Raw genomic sequence first — 20,126 nt, 5'->3', positions numbered from 1 at the left:
GACCAATCAGTAGTTGCAGGAACATCTAATAGATCGTTATTAGTTTCAGGTGTCAGCATTTTCACATTATGGTAAGTGATATTTGTTTGGTGCCATTAGGGAGACCCTCTTAAGCTTATTCTCTGTTATTGTCTGCTGAATGGATGTTTCCACCATGAAGTTGTCAATACTGCTGCAGGTTTGAACAATCAATAGCCTTTTCCATGGTGGGGTGTGTCAGCACTGTTAACATAGATGTGCTGCTGCTATTTCAGCATTTGATCAGTTTGTATTCCATTCAGTATTTTATTCTTGTGTGAATACACTGAAAAAAAATAAATAAACAAAAATCAGAATTTAACCAAAAATTATCCAGTGGATCAAAATTGATTTACAAAAGAAATTGTGAATAGAAAACCACAAATCACCTTTCATAAAATCCTTTCATAAAATTACTCATGGTGTACAGACATTTTAAAGCATTGATGCTGTTTGATCAGACTGTGCGTTTGATATTCGGAGTTTGTGAGAGAAACCCCTATAATGAGAAATTTGAAACTAGAAAAAGCAGAACATGGAGAAAAGGGTCTTAAAGTATGCAATGCAAGGTATGCAATGTGTGGAAAACATTCAAATATGAACATTTTAGAATCCTCAATTTATCAAATGTGCATTATTGTGTTATGAAAACACCTTTCTGAGAGGTGCCATCATGCTTCTGCCAGCACTTCAGTGTTAAAATGAATACCAATATATTATCAGTGCTCGATAATTGTTGAATTAGTCAGACACCTTTTCAACGGCCTTAACACTGCAGTTACCAGCTTGAAGTAGCTATGCTGTTGAATAAAAGTCTTGTAAAAAATAAAAGTTATGTAATCATGGCAATGTTTGCAATAAGTGTTACAGTGGACTGATGAATAACCCCAAAAAAAAAACCTACAGGTTGTGCAATGCAGTAAAGGGCCAAAAATTGTCATAGTTGTGTGCATGGCTCCATTTGGGCATTAGAGTGACTCTATAAAGGAAATTGTTCAAATGCAAAAGGTTCATTATTGGTGATGTGAATGTGACCATGAGTCACAAGTATAGCCAAACATGTAAACACACCGAGTGCTTCTCAATACTCAAATTGATGCTTCCTCGTTTCCTCGCTCCTCCGTCCTCCAGCCCGTGACCCGGAAACCAATCGAATTCAGCCATCTTGAAGGATATCTTAATTCTCTAATTGCACCACAGAGAAGGCGAGGAACGAGGAGTGAGGAAGCTTCCAGAGGAGCTATGAGCGAGGATGCACAGGTATATCCTATGCGCAAGTCTTTCTTATTGAGAAACCTGATGCAAGTAAAAATTCTCCGACCCCTTCTCATTGGTCACAATAATTTTATGCTTTACCTTTGCAGTTTAAATAAATCATATTTCACACATATATCAGGGCTCCCAAGGCATACAATATAGTTATCCACTTTACACGCTTAGAAAATCGCAACGTTTTAATTTGTGTCAGTGTCCTAGGTCGAGTTACACTGCTCGAGTAACTGTATTTAAATAGGGAAAACGTGGAGGTGCTTGGTCGCTTCTCTGCTTGGTCCATATTGAATGAACTGGGCTAGTTAAGTGCTATCAAAGTGTCTCGCGCGTCAGAGCGATTGAGTGCACGCACTGAGATGACAGAGGTATCAACTCGTCTTAGTTAACGGAATGACAAAGTTTAATATGTAAAAACGGTGGAGTATCCCTTTAAAAGCACTAATAAAAGCTTGAAAAATGCTTGAATACTGAAATACATTTCAATGACCAAGGCACTGTAACATTTTGAAGCATCAAAGCATTTTTCCATGAACACATTTTTCATCATATTCTTTCCTATTATGGTAAACCTTATGAATAATATATATGTCCTTTTTCATGTAGCACAGCTCAGATAAATATGAGTTTATTGTAGTAGTTCAATGAAGCTGGCAACGCTGAGTTGACTGGCCTGCAATACTAGCTTGAAATAACAAACATTTATTTAAATTGAATCAAATTCTATATAAAATAACTCATTTTGCACTGGTTTTCCTACTCTCTACTTACACTTTGAATAAGTATACTACCACATTTCCATTTTCACTCTACACAAAACACTGTAGCACTCATAACAGGAAAAAAGTGCCTTTTGTAATACTGACTTTATGAGGCTGATGGCATCTGAACACTTTCCCTTCTCCTACCACCCACCACCCAGTCTGAGGCTTGAGCTGATCTCAGCTGATCAGTATCAGTGATCTTATACCCTTGAGAGGTCAGCAATAATATGGCTCTATTTTTGGGGAATGTTCCAGAGATCAAGCTTTCACAGACTCTGCTGCACCAGAGAACTTAAATGAAGAGGAAGACCAGACTTGCACTGCGGTGAAGAAGACCGAGAGGGAAACATGCTCTATTAAAACTAACACAGAAAAAGAGGATAGCAGACACAGCCCAGCACAAAATGCCGAAGGTAAGAGACAAAAATCAAATGTATTACAGCTAGCGTTTATATAAAATAGGGAAACAATGTACCTTGAAATATGTGCTTTTCACTACTCCCATATGGTTGTGTGATATGTGACCAGTAAAGGATAAAAGAACACGGAGGCAGCAGGATACTGCAAACGTTTAGGGGTTTATTGCCACAGGATGGTGTTACAAATGTAAAGCCAATGCTAACGCAATGGCGGTAAACCAAACATAACAAAAAAAAAAAAAAAAAAAACATACAATAACGATGGGTCACTTCAAAACCTGTTCTCTCACAGAATACTCACTCACATACAGAAACAATTAACAAATGTGTACCTTGGTTCTTCTGTCTTACTTCATACAAATGATTTTGAGTTTCCTATAAGAAAAATGTATGTTATCGATTTGTTTCTATTATTAGGAAAATTTCATATTCATCTAAGTGGAGTAACTCAAAACCCAACAAAACAGTCTTTAAAATGTATTTTGAGTCTGTACATTTTTTTAAAAATCGAAAAGCCCAAAGATCTGTATCCCTGTTAAAAGAATTTAATATATGTCTGTGATGCCCTCTATCTTTATTTTTTTCCGTGTTTTTTTCTCTTTTTCTTCTTTTTCCAAATCATTGTCGTCTCATGTTTTAATGTTTTACTTATCAGATGTTATACTTATCAGAAAATGTTTAAAAGAAATGTCAAGAACTTGATATCAAACTCTGTGATTTTGAAAATTCAATTAAGAAAAAAAATGTATACCTTGGTGGCCAGCACCAATTAACACATAATAGGGAATACAGAGACATATAATGGCCATTACACACAATAAACGCTTATGAAAACACCCAATATACATAAACAAACACCTCAAATAATACTAATAAACGACTTCACTTAATAAATGTACTTCTTATAAACAAACAAAAGAAAAGCAAGCAAAATAGTCCTTGGAGTTCCCCCGGAGCAGAAACCGGAATGGTTGTGGCCCAATCACCGGAACCATATATATACACGCCCGATGTTTCCACTTGAACCCCTTTTGATGGTGCACCAGCTCACGGGACTCAGACGTAACAAACAAACAAACAAACAAACAAAAAGAACGGTAAGAATAAACTTAAACCAAACGTTAAAGAGTGTGCGCACTTAACTCCAAACGAAAGTTTAAATAAAGTTTATTAAACCAAAATAATGTTGTTGTGTATTCTTGACTGTAAACAAATTCCAAAAATTTTTTTTAAAAAATAAAAACTCAAAACTGACCTGACCCAGGCTCACCAACATCTGCCACAGGTTGGTTGCAGAAAAAAAAGTTTCTATTGAACATGGATGGAGAATTTTGTGTGTGAAAACAATTAATAAGGGTAAAATCATAAAGGTGGATTGTTTGTTTGGACCTTTTTACCTTGCACACAGGGTAAAAGCGCTCACCAGCATGGAGCAAAAGGCACAGCTTATTGATATACTTCAGCTTAAATAATATGTTTTTAATAATGTCTAAGTTAAAGTTGTTCAAAACAATCACTTTAGCAAAGTTTGTGCTATTTTAAGTTTATTTTGATAAATAAAAAAACTTTTTTTGTCCAATAAATATACTGTCATTAAAATGTTTATTTTAAAAGAAAATAAATTATAAGTAAAGATTCTGAAATGAGATCCCATGATAAATTATTATAGCTTTACAGTAACAAATAGCCATAGGCTATGACATTTTTATTATATGATCTAATTAATTATTATTTTTTAATATAGCCTAATGGTTTAATTATAAATTTGATGACTAGCCTATTTCTGAAGTGGATACCCAACTTAATAGGCCTTTAGGCTACCATCTGAAGTCAACCAGCTATATTTATCATGTTGTGCCTTTCGTCCCAACAGCAGGGGTATATATGATATGATGTATATATTTATATGATATATATATATATATATATATATATATATATATATATATATATATATTCATTGCATGTGACATTTGGTATAGAAATAAACAATTGTAATTTAGTGCTTTTCCTAAAAATGAGAAAGAAAATACTAGGGTATTTAAACAGTATGAACAACAAATAAAGTCAGAGGCTAAATAGAAGTGTTTTGGTTGAATTAGGTAAGATGAGTGCTTCACCCTTCACTCGATTGGGATGTTCTATTGTGTTCTGGGCTGCAAGTGCAGTAATTGTAACATCTGGGATATTTTGTAGTATTAAACGCATATTTATACCGACTTCATCAGGCTCAGAAAATTCTTCACAAAGAACACAATGAATGGCCTTCTCAGCTGCCATAGTTGCAACTCTTGCGTCATCAGAACAGTGTGTTCAACGTATCACTATTTCTGTTAAAGAACATTGCATGTGCAACCACAACCGTTGACTGGAGTGCTACAGTTTGGGAATACAGTGTAAAGCCGAATCACAGAAGTAGCACAAAAATTGCATAAAACTCATAAGAATAGGCCTAATCACATGAGAATTGTTGCTTAACAACACTGTGAGTGTGACGTGTGGAAAGCAACTCTTAGATCATCAAATGCTTATAACCTTTTGTTTTTGATGCTCTGTTCTGTATTCTTTGTCAGGGGAGTGTCCATAAAAATTTGCAAGCATATGCAAAAACACACAAACAAATCCTCTCATAGACTCACAAGCTTCCATTTTCTTAAAGTCATTATGGAATCAAAATTGACCCCTTTTTTTATGGAGTATTGCATTATTTATTAAAAAGGTTTTATCTGTGCACATTATTATTATTATTATTATTTAATTCAATTCAAGTGCCCTAGTAATCTCTAATGATGTTTACTGGGCGGGACAACCTGTCAATCACATGAGATGACCGTAATAGCAAACAACAACCATTAAATAAATACCTGATGGACAAAATCAAGTCCTGTTTCACTCTGATATAGCTACATCACTGACTATTGCTTGATTTTCTTTCTTTTTTTCTTTTTTTTTTGTAGGTGATGCCTCTGCTGAGTCTGAACACCAGACGGCTGGTCCGGAGGTGATTTATGATGATGTACCCTGTGAAGATTTGTCCTCAGGAGAAGGTCAGTCATGTTTTTGTGTCTCAGCATACAGATCTCTCAGTTCCAGTGTTGTAATGTTGTGCGTATCTTGGTGTTTCTTCAACTTCCAACTTTTGCAATCTTTTTACTATAATTTTTACATTATTTTATAATGTATCTTTCTACTGTTCAAATACATTTTATAGTTTTACTCTTTCAGATCCTTACAAACGGTCTTAAAATATGAAAATTTAGCATAAAATTTGCATCTACAAATGATGATAAACCATTACGACCAACAGATGTCAGTATTTCCATCAAAATCTAAAATTTTGCCCCTAATAACTGTTAGTGAACGTGTTCACCAGTATATATATATACTTGAAATAAAATGAGATATTTGGAGAAAAAAAAAATGTAATGTATAATAATTTGAGATATGGTGGAAATTACATTTGCTATAAGGTTAAAAAACTATTTTACAGTTCACATGGACCAAAAGTGCCCATAGTTGAAGAAACACCCTTCTAGCATATGTGTGATTTTGTCAGAAGACCTACAGTATTAACAGGACTGTACTTAAACCTGCATTGCTTTTTGTGTCAGCTGACTTGATCTATGAGGATGTTCAGAAAGAGGAGGGCTTGCAAGGGCCCAAAAATGGCTGGAGCTCAAGTGAGTTTGAAAGCTATGATGAGCAGTCCGACTCTGAGAGGGCGCCGACCCGTAGCAAGGTGCGTGTGTGTTAATAGATTCCCCAAAACTGCAATAATTACAGCCTTCCAAACATCTGATTTATTTTCAGACACATTTCCACATTCCTCATAATGATAAACCACAGAGGTCCTTAAAAAGATGTAACCCCCCCCCCAAGGTTGCAGGCTGAATGATTGGTATGTGTTTCATCATTTATTTGAGATGCAGGTTCTTGTGATGCTTTGATGGTGATGGTTTGCTTTGCCACCACAAGAGTGCAGTGTTGGCCAGCACTTGCCCAATCGATACTAACGCAGGAGCGTGACTGACACACTTTTACACTGCTCTATATTTCTGCAAATTTGAATTCTGTGTGCACTGTGTTATCTGCCCTTACACGTTCATGAGGTCACACCGGTATGGAAAACACTTTGCCCAGGTGGCAGTCCCTCAGAAACCAATTTCCCATGGCCAGACTCACCTTTACCTTTGCTGAATTAGGCTCCATAAGATTCCTGCTGCCAGACGACTTGCGATATGCAAGAATTAAATTGCTGAGTCTAATACCACAGTGATTTGAGCTCAGTTTAACCAGTTATTCTCCCTGCTTTTTTTTCCAGTGCTTGTATAATTGGAATGGAATGGCTTTCTTTCGAAAGGTGTCAAAAGTTTTTATAGTGGGCTTGTTAAGAATAAAACTAACTCAAAAGGACAAACAATGCAACAACTGACTTCACAACAGCATGGGGTAATTGGGAATGAGTCTTTGCGATTATGTCAGGAAAAAAATAATAACACAAAATGCAATGCCTATTTCTCTGTTGAAAAAGTTATAAAATATTTATGAATATATAATATATTTTAAAATGTTTTCTTTTTGAATAAAATGTTTTTATTTTGCAAGGATGCATTAAATCAATTGATTAAATGCAATTGATCAAAAGTAACAGTATACTTTTACATTGCAATGTATTTTTTAAACAAATACTATAAACAAATACTAACAAATACTCACATGAATAAATTACATTTGAAAATATATTAAAACAGAAAATAGTATTAAATATATAATATTTTAAATTATATATATATATATATATATATATATATCATATTTAATTTTATTGCCTTGTTTCCTTGGCACACAAAATATTACACTACAAAAAAAAGTTACCAACCGCAAACTTTTGAATGGTTAAACTTATTTAATTTTTTTTATATTCTTCTGAATTTTTTTGCATGCTCCATCAGACACAATATTAATTCTTTCCACTAATTGTGAAACTGCACTCAAAGGATTCAGGAATATCAGAAGCAGTGAAGTCATCATAGATGCATCCTTGGAAAACAGATCAGACGAAGACATCTTATTTGACTGGATGTTTCACAAACATTTGATTAGGACGAGATGACTTCCTACCTCTCGTTTGGACAAGGAGGTGTTTGTCTGAGATTCACATTTGCGAGGGTTTACATGCTGTCATAATTGTATCTTCCTCTGCTCTGTCCATCTCATGCTACTTTGATTTAAGATTTAAGCCACACCCATTTTGCTAGTAATTTCTCTTGCATATGCTTTTGTGGTTGATCCTGATTTTGCTTTGCCTTCATCCCTTAGTCTCCCTCACCTTTATGCTTACCCCTTCGTTCCTTCCTCTTCCCCATGTTGCCATGTTATTGCGCTCTCACCCATGGCCTGTGTTGTTGCCGTGACGATATCCGTAGCTCTCCCCCGATGTGCGACGTCTGAGAGAACGTTACACCAGGACCAAACAGGAGCTAGCCATGAGACTGGGGGGCAGACATCAGGTACACTCAAGCACGTATGGGAAAGAATGGGCTCCATGGGGGTGTACCAGCTCAGAGCTGTCAATAGAGGCGATCACAGTCACCTGCGTTCAAGATTACATATTCTCTTTCTCACTTTTCTCTGCTAAAAAGACTAGTTTGAATTTACATGCTGGTCTGTTATTGCTAACCAACATATCAAAAGCATAGATATAGGCTATAGTCTCTTTTTTTCAGTAGAATAAGTCTAAAGTTGTCTGTCCCTGTCTCTTTTTTTATCAGTTTTTTAAATCAGAGTTTTGTCATATGAATTGAAGTCATGGACTGCAGATAATAGGTGTTGTCTATATTGTAATTTTTTTTTTTTTTTACATAAATTTTTTGGTAATAGAATATATTTTACTATTGAAATATACAATAACAAATAATAGATTGATTTACAATATATATATATACTGTAATATATATATATATATACTATATAAGTGAGATAAAAAGTAGCAATTACCTTTTTTAATTTTTATTAAATGATGGAAACAAGCCACATTCATCAAGGCCCGATATACTTCAAGTGAAGAGTGAACTAGTGTGACGTAATTTCGAGTAAAATCGGGCCAAATCAAAGTCCGATTACCACAGGAATAAATTATATTTAAAAAAATATTTAAATAGAAAATGATATATTTTAAATTGCAATAATATTCCACAATTCTACTACTTTTACTTTATTTTTGATCAAAAAAATGCAGCCTTGGTGTGCATGTGTTAGCAGAAAAATCTACTAACCCCAAACTTTTGAACAGTATTGTGTTTCTACTTGCGTGTAACAGTCCCATATCTATCACATGTCCACTTTCCAAGGAACTTATGGTCAATTTGGAACCCTCTGCCTTTCAATTTTGCGTTAAAATCCTTCTCTGTATAATTCTCACTTTCTTTTATTCTGTTGTAAACAAACCATTCAAATTGCTTCCACTATAAAACATTTTGATTCCGCTTGCCTAATCTCTAATTTGATATGGACACACTTGTGCTGTAAACAGCTTGCATGTGTTTTAAGCAAAACATTTCCATATGCTCTCCATTAATGACCTGCTTTCGAAGATGGGCTGCCTCCTTTTTTTCTAATTTAAAAATATCTCTGTAGCTTGATGTTCTCTCACACACTTAGGATCTTGTGGCTTGTGGCCATTTAAGCAGACCCTTAAGCACACACCCAACTGCCGCCATGCTGCACTGAACTGGTGCCTCACAAATGGCAGGCAAACCCAAGCATGGCTGTTTACGCTCGAGGGCTTGAGATGGTCAACCTTTTTCTATAAGGGTGTACAACGTCCAGCCTGATTGTTCCCCTCTGGTCCCTTCGCAGGTTCATCAGCTGATGCGGGCGGCACGTAGCGGAACGAAAGATGGCCTGGAGAAGACCAAAATCGCTGTGATGAGGAGAGTTTCATTCCTACATAAAAAGGACCACTCAGGTAATCTAAGAATGTTTTTGAGAATTTATCTTCTTTCAAGCAATCATCCTGTCCACTTTTCCTTTGATAGAATCCCACTCAGGAAAGAGGCAATTATACGTTTATAATGCATTTTTTTTCTCCCTCAAAGAAACAGGTCTGTTCATTGAAGTAAGTTAGACCTCTTTAGAGATGGCATATGATCTGACAGCCACAGAGTCAGATGCGATAGAAACGGTTGATGGAATGCTTTCGTATATTCTGCTTTTAAGTAGAGAATTGACTCCGGGAGGTAGAGCCTGAAAAACACGTCGATGATGTGAAATATTTGTCATGAAGCAGGAAAGTATTATAAATCAGACTGGGTCTTTCATATAAAATGATAGGCGTATATGAGTTGATGAGGGCATTTGATGCACAGGAAAATTGGCTGGGATTGGTCCACATAATGCCTTACTGCACAATGTGAAAATTACTATTTGGAAGTGGAGACTGGTGTGATGCCGATTGAAACACCACTTTAAACGACATCCCACACTGCGTGTAGTGCCAAACATTTGATTTGGAGGTTCTGTTGTACTTTATTTTATTTTGTACAGAGCCTGAAAAAACTTTTAAGCCTTGGGAAAAGGTGGGAATTTATATGCAGGATGGTTTTCTTTTGTAACCGTCGAGTGAAAGAATGCTTGCTTAGCTCCTTACTAAGTTTGAATGTTCTTTTTTTTCTGTTTGAGCATCTCTTGAGTTGAAACCATAGGTGAATTTGTATTCTTCGCTTTGCAGGGATATATATTATGTTTGATTTTTTTTTTTTTTCCTTTTGTGTGTGTATCTTGACAGATGACACTGAGGATGATACAGGGTATCTGGATGTAATGGTATCTGAGGCAAAACACCCACCTGCGCAACTGGGACCAATGCCAGATGGGCTTAGCAGCCAACAGGTGCATGTATATGTATTTATTTCTATAAAAATATTTTAAATTGAGTGTGTACATAGTATAAACTCACCTAAAGGATTATTAGGAACGTGATATAAGATTTTGGTCATATCACCCACTAGTATTCATCAGCAAAATAATTTATTATTATGACATGTTTTGTTTCTTGAAACTGCACATGACAGTAATTTGAGTTGACAGTAGCTCATTTTTCTGGGGTAATAATAATATTTTGATGATTCTGGTGTGATGTCCTACTTATTGCTTTTCATCTCATCCACAGATTGTCCGACGCCACATTTTGAGCTCCATTGTGCAGAGTGAGAGGAGCTACCTGGACTCTCTTAAACGGATCATACAGGTAAAATGGATGATTTCAATTTCACATGCCATTGCATCTGTTCCAAGAACAGCTGTGTTGGTGTAAAAAAAAAGAAAAAAAAGTTACACTTTTGATAGATTCAGTAGAGTGAGGAAATGTTTTCACATAACAGAAAGTTTTGAGAACTTTGGTAAGTCTTGGGTGTCTTTTTATTTTCAGCGTACTAAGATCAAACTGAAACTCAGTGCTTTTTGATACGTCAAATAAATTCAGAAAAAGTAGTTAAAATGCTAAATATTATTGCCATGTTAAGTGCTCAAAAATGCTTGTTTAGCATACATTAAATCATTATATGTTGCTACTTTTATCTTGGTTAAATAACTCTTATGATTGCATAACAAAAGTCTTGGAAGGGTTTACAAATAATGTCAAGGCTCCATCTTAAAGGAGTAGTTCACTTTTAAAAAACTTTTGCTGATAATTTACTCACCCCCATGTCATCCAAGATGTCCACGTCTTTCTTTCTTCAGTCGAAAATAAATTGAAGAAAATATTTTTCTCCATATAATGGACTTCAATGGGAACCACACGGTTCAAGGTCCAAAAGACACTTTCAGTACAAACTGCAAAAACAATTCCAGACGATGAATAAGGGTCTTATCAAGCGAAATGAGTGCTCATTTTAAAAATAAATAACAAAGTTTAATTTTTATCCGAGTCAATTTGTTCGTTTCGTTCATTGAATGAACCAAATGACTTGAAAAAAGATTCATTCGTTTTGATGAACGAGTTTGAACAGGAGAGTCACGAACGCGCATCACAGAACAGAGCAATGCAACCATTCGAGCTTATAAAACTTAAACTTTGTTATTTTATATTAAATGAGCGATCTTTTCGCAAGATAAGACCCTTATTCATCGTCTGGAATCGTTTAAAGCCCTTTGAACAGTTTGCAGTTTGCACTGAAACTGTCTTTTGGACCTTAAACCGTTTGGTTGCCATTGAAGTTCATTACATGGAGAAAAATGGAAATGTTTTTATCAAAAACCTTAATTTATTTTCGACTAAAGAAAGAAAGAGATGGACATCTTGGATGACACGGGGGTGAGTAAATTATCAGCAAATTTTTTTTTAAAAGTGAACTACTCCTTTAATGTGAAAGTCCAGCTATTCAAAGCCTTTAAACAAAAGATAACACTATACATTGTCTTTAATACTGAATTTGTGTTCACATTCACAATCCTTTAAGTGGAAGCATGCAGGTCTGGTGGGTTTCGTCATAGTATGGAGTTTCATTACACACAATACTGATCTCAGCTAGTGGAGGAGAGAAAAGCTTTTGTTATCACACTCCTTTGAAGGCACAGGCAGAATATAAAATTTAATCACAGATCAATGACAGCTTTACGCTCTATGAAATCTAGTCATTCAGGATCTATCTCCAAGCTTTGTTGTCAAATCAAATCTCTGTCAGGTGTACTTTACAATTCCTGCTGTCTTTATAGCATGGTCTAGGGTGGTTAGAACAGGTAAAGTTTCCCAAAAGCAGGGGGATGGGGGTCTACATAATTAAGTTTAGTACGGCTGTTGTGTGCGGTCAGACACATCTTTAGAAAAAGAAATAGTCCCATTGCCTCATCCTTTGTCTTATTTCTCTTTGTCGATAATTCATTAGCGCTGGAGACTCCAAGATAGGAAAGTAAGCAGCCATGAAAAATCTATTGTGTCCACAGTCTAACTAGCAAAGTGTCTTTGCTTTTAAAGATTAAGTCTCGGTTTATCTAGAGACATCACTAGCTTGTTTTGCAATTTAAGGAAATCAAACCTATCAGACATTTAGCACAGCACAGGTTGAATTTGAAATTTTAATGTGGGTACAGTCAAAGCCAATATCAATGGAAGAATTAGGTAGTTCACCCCCCAAAATTAAAATTTTGTTAACTTTTACCCACCTACTGTATGTACTGTAAACCTTTGTTGTGTTTTCAACTTTGTCATTTTAGATCTTATGAAATATGAAGCAAGTTATTTAAAACGTTAATCTCATAATAGGTTTTATGCAGTTGTAATTGCAGTATAAATGCATTTATGCCACCTCTAAGATAATGCATTTAACAAGCAATTCAATTTAAGGGGGAAAATATTGGCCTTTATGGGAAAGTTAATTTCTGTCACTGATAAATCATTGAAAAAATGAAAGCAAAGTTAAACAAGACAATAAAAATCACACTGATGCATTCACATTCAAGTGATTTTACCTTCAACATTTTTCTTCTTATAGTGTTATTGTTATTATAATAATTATAAATGAGTATTATAAGTATAATTAGAGTTAATAATTTCTATGGGGAAAATAAATAGGACTTGACTGGACTTGCTTGATGTGAGCTACTGACTTGATCTGGTTGTAAAATACATGCATTATTTAAAAGATGTATTCATATATGCAAATTGGACATTTTGAATCCTGTATTCAAATGAATGAAATGGATAATGCATAGTGAGACTTTTAGTGATTTTTTTCACCCCACTGTTAAGATTAATTCAGCACATTTTTTATCTCCGTCCCTTGTCAAGGTGAAGCGAGTCAGAGCTGTAAATGAATTATTCCTCCTGTATAAATATAAAAATGTTTCAGAAATAACATCTCCATTTCCCATGATCCTTTAGGAATACCAGCGACCTCTGATGGAGGCCGAGCCTCGGATCCTCAGTGTCAGGAAGATCCGGCCCATTTTTTTCCGTCTGTGGGAGATCATGCAGTGCCACTCCATGTTCCAGATTGCCCTGGCATCTCGGGTGGCCGAATGGGACTCTTGTGAAAAGATTGGGGACCTGTTTGTTGCTTCAGTGAGTATGAAAATGCTTGAAAGTTACTTCTAAACTAAACTTTTGAAAACTGTCACGTTTTGTCGGTGGTCTTTGTTCAGTCGCTGAGTACCCATGTCACCTCCATAGTTAATGATTTGATTTCCAGTTAATTACGTTCACCTCTTACTAGTTTAATTCCTCTTTATATTGTTCAGTTCATGGACACGGTTAATGTCAATGTTAAGATTGGTTTGCTTTACTCCTGCATGTTTCCTCATATGTAATCCTGTTCTCCAAGTTTTTAGTTTTGTTTAGTAAAGACTGCTGAATTTAGATCCATGCCTCAAATCTCTCTTTGCTTGCAAAAACCCGTGACAGATTAACAGACCCATATAATGGATCTAACAGCAGCCACCATCCATTGGTGGACCAGCTTAGATGTCGACCTATTCATCGGTTTTGCCAATTAATCGGCACCGATAGTTGATTGGTGGAACTATCTTTATCGGCAATAATCCACACCGATAGTTTTTCCGGGTTGTGTCTTTTCAATCACTACAATAGATCTTGTCATTTTGATTAGACACTCATCAAGTGTTGTAAAATAGAAGCAAATAAAGTGAGACACTATAGGCTATTATGAATACATAATTACACAGGTCTTTATTACATTTTAATGGCCATCTTTAAGCATGACTCTTTGGAATTATATGAAATGGGAACATTTTTCAATAAGATTCCATTTTTAGCATTAACTAAGGTTATAAGGTCATTGTTGGTTTGTTAATTTCAACATTTAATGCATTTGAAATGGAGTTTTAATTCTTATTTAATTTGTTATTACCTTAGTTAATGTATTATGAACTAACACGAATGATAAAGGTACAATTGAATTGCTCATATTAATACATGCAGTAAAAACGTATATTGTATAATGCATATAGTTCACGAAAGCTAGCTAATACATCCTTGTTTACCTATGTGTTACCTATGAAATGTACTTAAGTTTCTAGGTTATAGCTAACGAAACCTGTAATATTTTAATGTTTAAATTATTTTCTAAATTTTATTTTTATTTTCTTTATTATTAATAAAGTTTTAATATTTTCATATTTATATATTTATTTAATTTAGCACATTTCAGTCCAGCACTGTTCATTGTAAGTATTATGTTTTTTTAATCCAGTATCCATTTAAAAAAATATATATATATATCGGTTGAATTATCGGTTATCGGCATATACGGTCAAACCTAAATATCGTTATCGGTAAAATCCACTATCTATCAACCTCTAGACAAGCTATTCTTGCTCCAAGACAACTGTCAACTGGAGTTCCTGGTGTTTAGCTTTCGCAAGGTCTGTCACTGGAGTGGGCTCAGTACATAGTATGTCCTGTGCATGAATCCTCCTTTACCACTGATGAAGTGTCCACTCCCCCAGTCCACTCCCATTCTCAACTTTTTAGTTGTGTTAAATAAAGACTGCTAGATCCTGCCTCAAATCTCTCATTTGCATGCAACAAACCGTGACAAACTGAACTGTATGTATGCTGTTCAGCTTCTATGCTGGCAAGCTGTATTTCAGGTACTAACAGTGTTCAATTTACTTAAAAACATAGCCAATTACTATATAAGTGAGGATGGCTGTCTCTTACCAAAGTAAGCATGCTGACACCATTGGGCTACAGGGTGTCCAATGGACTAATGAATGAGGCTTCCGTAGTGACCCTCCTCACAGACTGCATCCATAAACTGCTCTCATTATTCTTCCGTTAAAAGAGTGCGTTTGGCCCCTCTGACCTGCTTTTATTGCATAGCACTATTGGCCTTTGTAATGTCCCTGGAGCACAAAGCAGTACCATAGAGAGAACACGTACAGCTGAAGTTGCACTGCTGTGCGTTGAAAAGCAGAAAATAGACCCACAAACCACATGACACACATCATATTGCATCAGTTTGCACATTTTTTTTTCTGTTATTGAGTGCATATGTACACAATGTGTGGCACATTTGCAAAGATTGAACTGCAGACACAGATAGCGTCATTTATTTGCATGCATTGTCTGTGTTGTTTCAGCACCAGCTTTATTATGCAAATCAGGTTATGGCACAAAGAAGGTGCCCAAATAGGTTTTTTAAGTGGAGAAATTGTACTCATCTGCTCTGTGCATGCTTGGTTATGACATTATTCTGCCATGATCGATAGAAAACGTATATAGGCATCTCTTATTAATGCAATTCAGTTAATAGTTTTGCACTGAAATACTGCACACTGCAAAGTGCTTCAACTGTTTCGTGAATTTGCCCCGTATGTGTTTGTTGATAATAACATCTTTACCCATGTGTATCATTTCCTGCCGTACTTGGCGGCCCCAGAGGGAAGGTACAGTTTGACAGGGGTTAACGTCTATTTGTGGCTCGTTAATGTCCTCTCCAAGTCCTGCGAGCACTGCTGCTGTCAGCAGGTCTGTTCGGCTTCAATCAAAGCAGAGCGAATGGATGGCTGCCATTTTGCCTGCTCTAAAACACCCAGCAGTAATGGACTGTCAAAGATGTTTAGGTCTCTGAGATGGCAAACTATGCTGCTGCACTGCATAAATACCACACTAAAATTACTGTTTACTTCCATCCCTTTGCCCTTTAATCACCTTTAGAGTGGCCTGCCCGTCACAACAGCAAAATTTAAGAGCAGTCTCGGCTCCGAAGGAGGAACTGTACATATTGAGAGATGCTGAAACAATGCAGAAAATGAACATAAAAGCAAGGGAAATGTGATTTATCTAAACAATCTTCTCTCCGCATTCCCCATAGTTCTCCAAGTCCATGGTGCTGGATGTATATAGTGATTACGTCAATAACTTCACCAATGCCATGGCCCTCATTAAGAAAGCCTGCATCTCTAAACCAGCATTTCTGGAGTTCCTCAAGGTAAGAGCTGATATTTGCTGTCAATAGCCCTAAATCACTTCTGTCCATTGCTGAGCTGTGCTGCTGTATGGGTTATTGACTTCTTTCCTGGAATTTTCCATTTTGCACAGCAAAAAATTGTATTGGGAAGTATGTTTTCTCTTGTTGTTCCAAACATGTGTGAAGATTTTTTCGGTTCATTAGTTAGCATTAGTTAATGTATTAACTAACATGAACTAACAATGAGCAATGCATTTGTTACAGTATTTATTCATCTTTGTTAATAAAAATGCTGTTCATTGTTTGTGCATGCATGCACTGTAAAAAAATATTGATGGTTTAACTTAAAAAAGTAAGTAACCTGGTTGCCTTAAAATTTTAAGTTCATTGAACTGGAAAAAGTGAGTTAATACAACGAAGGAGATTAATTTAACCATCAGAAACTCAAAATTATATGTTATCTGAACTAAATAAATTGTTTAAGTTGATTTGACAAAAGAAAAAATGTTGTGATTACTACACTGTAAAAAAATATTGTTGGTTTAACTTAAAAAAGTAACCTGGGTTGCCTTAATTTTAAGTTGATTGAACTGGAAAAAGTGAGTTAATACAATGAAGTAGATTAATTTAACCATCAGAAACTCAAAATAATAAGTTATCTCAACTAAATAAATTATTATAAAGTTGATTTGACAAAAGAAAATATGTTGTGATAACAAATCTTGAAAATATTTTTTTACAGTGTGGTAGTTAACAGTGCATAAACTAATGTTAACAAATACCACCTTTTTAATAACGTATTTGTAAATGTTGAAATTGATATTAGCTAAGATTAATAAATGCTGAAGAAGTATTGTTCATTCTTATAGCCTAGTTCATGTTTCTAACTAAGGTTAACTAATGAACCTTATTGTAAAGTGTAGGCATTTTTTCTTCTGTGGAACATAAAAAAAAATATGTTTTTTTTTTTGTGAAAGTCAATGTATGTGTGACTGCACTACACAATGATGTTTGGAATGCACTCACTTTATTTTGTCTTTCTGCATTGGCAGCTTTTGTTTCATATAAACAAGTTAAAAACAGTACAGAAAGTGTTGTTTTTTTTTATTAATGATTCATTCTCCAAAAAGTCTTCAAATCTAATGCAGTGTTGCTTCTCAAATAATTTTTTCCACATTTTAACTGAAAAAAATGAGAGTAATTAAAAACACGAGAAGTCATTGGACATTAATTTTAATAGCTTTGAGGTTAGTCTGAGAGTGAACATCTTTTGCGGATCATTTCAGACAAGCCACAAGATAATTGTTAAGTGTTGGCAAAATATTCTTCATTGTAAATATGAGATTGAGGTTATCTGTTCTTTAAAGTTACATACAATATGTGTGTTGTGTTTTTATGACAACAAATTTTCCCTGTGACTGTAATCTTTAACATCTGTTAAGGCAGCTGAACTCCACAAATACACAGTTGACCGTAGTCTAATATTCCTGCTTTGGAACCAGCTGGAGGGCTCTCAAACACACCTACTCTCTGACAGTGTGCAGTCTAATGACCGCCATAGTCTGCTAGCAGGCACGAAAGAATCAATAGTATAATGCTAACCTTCACCCACCTCTCTGACTCCCTTGAGCGTCAAGATTCTTCTTCTCTCTATGTGGAAATGACCTTCCACATGATTTTCCTTTTCTTTTTCTTTGCTTTTCTCTCAATGGGCACTTGTTCTTACTTTTGCAGAAGAAGCAGGCATCCAGCATTGACCGTATAACCCTCTATGGTCTGATGGTGAAGCCTATTCAACGTTTTCCTCAGTTCATACTCCTCTTGCAGGTCAGTATTTACCCATAAACTGTTCACAGAGTGCTGCTGTTCAGAGTACTGAAGGGGGACGCACTCCTTCAGGGAACTGGGAATTAGTTGCCAGGCAAGTCTATTAGAAACTGAATGACTGGCTAAGACCATGCCAGTTGTTCTGGCAGGCTGTTGTCTCAATAGTTTACTCTCCCCTTGACTTACGGCCATGATGACTCAGCATTGGGTGTGTACCATGGGCTCCAATGACTGATGTTGAAATAGAGCACACGAATAAACCAAAAACAAGCATGCACTTGAGTTGAATGAAAGAGGGAGGTCACCCCAAAACTTTCTTTTGTGAAACCCCCAAAATCATTTTTTTGAGGAATATTTTCCATGTACTATAGTGCAAAAATGAAACAAAAAACATCACAAAAGTGTAAATGATTTGTGCACCATATTCCAAATATTCTGAAGCCATATGGAATTCATTAATTCATTTTGAAACTTGACAAATGATTCCCCATTAGTTTTCAGCATATAAAAATAATCTCCACTTGTGTCCCAAAGTCAAATTGATTTGGAAAGACATGAGGCTGAGTAAATTATGTTGTAATTTATGTGTGAAATATTTAAAAATAAATAAATAAATAAACATTTCAAATATCCAATCTGTCACACACACAACTTACATGCAACTTAAATGTCAGAGAATTATCAAGATCTACTTCAGAAATATCCTCAGCCAGCAGGCCTTAGATGACAGTGACATATCATGAATTTACCAGATTTTCCATCGCCAAACTGTTTGCACCACCGTTTTGCTTTCTCTCATGTCCTCCCTTCACTTTTGTTCGTTTCTACGAACAAGGAGCACGCGAGGAAGTCAGTGCTGAACTTTCCCATGCAAGAGGAGCTGTGGCACTTCATTTCATACCCCACTAGGCATCGATTATCTGTGAATTTTGATTGATAAGTTATGAATGTGAGTGCGATCTTTTTTCATTTTCAATGCTCTGACATATGAGTAGCTTGTGTTTAATCGCATATTAAACAGAACAAGATCTGATGACTGGCTGAGAGCGTTCTTCTGCCTGCTTTCTCTTTTTTAGTGGCCTAAATCAACCACAAAGTGACACATTTTATTTGAAACATGAAAAGGAGATTTTAAGCAGAATGTTTAAGCTGCCCTTTTCCATTACAGTATGACTGGTATTTTAATCTTATTTTAAAAGGGCCAAAATAAACACCATAAAAGTGTCATAAAATAGTGGCATTTGTGCTTTTAAGTAACTTTTAAGTAGTTATTGTTTATCGATAATCCGCTGTTTTTCCACAACTCTTATTCATCATTGCATTCATAATTATGTATTTGACTCATGAACCAGTGGCGTTTGACATTGGTGACATCAAACCTGACACTGTTTTGTACTGAATTCTAAGTGCATATGAATACAAGGCTTGGATTATGCTTCAAACTCAACTAAATAAAATAGAAAAAGCCCTGTAAATATAAAGAAAACGTTAAATTCAAGATATTTTATTGTCTTTAAAATCTCATCAGGAGTAAATTCATCTTGTTTTAAGTTTAGATATTGTTCTTGAAAATCACTAAGAGAGGTTGTTTTTTTTGCAGTATAGTATTTGAGGATTTATTGACTAGAAATAATATGTAGAAATAAAATATATTTTTTTCCATTTATAATGATTTTTCATTTACCTTTTACATTTATCACATCTCCATTTAAACTGTACAGCATGGGTGTTATGAATTGCAGTACTGGCATTTGTGTCTAGTTTAATTGTATCCGACTCAAAGTTCTGCTGATATTTCAGTTTGTGCTAAATGTTTTTTGAATGAAAATAGTGAGCAAAATGTTTGTGTAAATGTCTATCTGCTCTCCACTCTTTCTCAGAGAGAGCTTGTGAATGATTGT

The 20,126-nt window shown here is 35.4% G+C and overlaps 1 protein-coding gene across 7 annotated transcripts in view; it reads left to right on the top strand.

Annotated features, from left to right (window-relative positions):
• Positions 1–20,126, top strand: part of arhgef10la (Rho guanine nucleotide exchange factor 10 like a) — a 110,910-nt gene that overhangs the window by 18,556 nt on the left and 72,228 nt on the right. For 3 of the 7 annotated variants that reach the window (XM_089125165.1, XM_089125164.1, XM_089125166.1), the window contains exons 5-14: positions 2,307–2,464; positions 5,428–5,517; positions 6,082–6,209; positions 7,897–7,980; positions 9,329–9,437; positions 10,257–10,360; positions 10,641–10,718; positions 13,350–13,529; positions 16,303–16,419; positions 18,133–18,225. In XM_089125165.1, coding sequence (XP_088981291.1) covers positions 2,307–2,464; positions 5,428–5,517; positions 6,082–6,209; positions 7,897–7,980; positions 9,329–9,437; positions 10,257–10,360; positions 10,641–10,718; positions 13,350–13,529; positions 16,303–16,419; positions 18,133–18,225 — 1,141 coding nt within the window. Of the gene's footprint in view, positions 1–1,149; positions 1,279–2,306; positions 2,465–5,427; positions 5,518–6,081; positions 6,210–6,340; positions 6,369–7,896; positions 7,981–9,328; positions 9,438–10,256; positions 10,361–10,640; positions 10,719–13,349; positions 13,530–16,302; positions 16,420–18,132; positions 18,226–20,126 lie in introns of those variants that run through there. The other 4 variants (XM_039674126.2, XM_089125167.1, XM_089125168.1 and 1 more) reach the window with 4 other exon arrangements.

The sequence above is a fragment of the Pimephales promelas genome, chromosome 21 (assembly GCF_988280905.1).
Source record: "Pimephales promelas chromosome 21, fPimPro1.hap1.1, whole genome shotgun sequence".
NCBI lineage: Eukaryota > Metazoa > Chordata > Actinopteri > Cypriniformes > Leuciscidae > Pimephales > Pimephales promelas.
The sequence above is the reverse complement of the archived record's forward strand: the minus strand, read 5'-3'. Positions and strand labels throughout refer to the sequence as shown.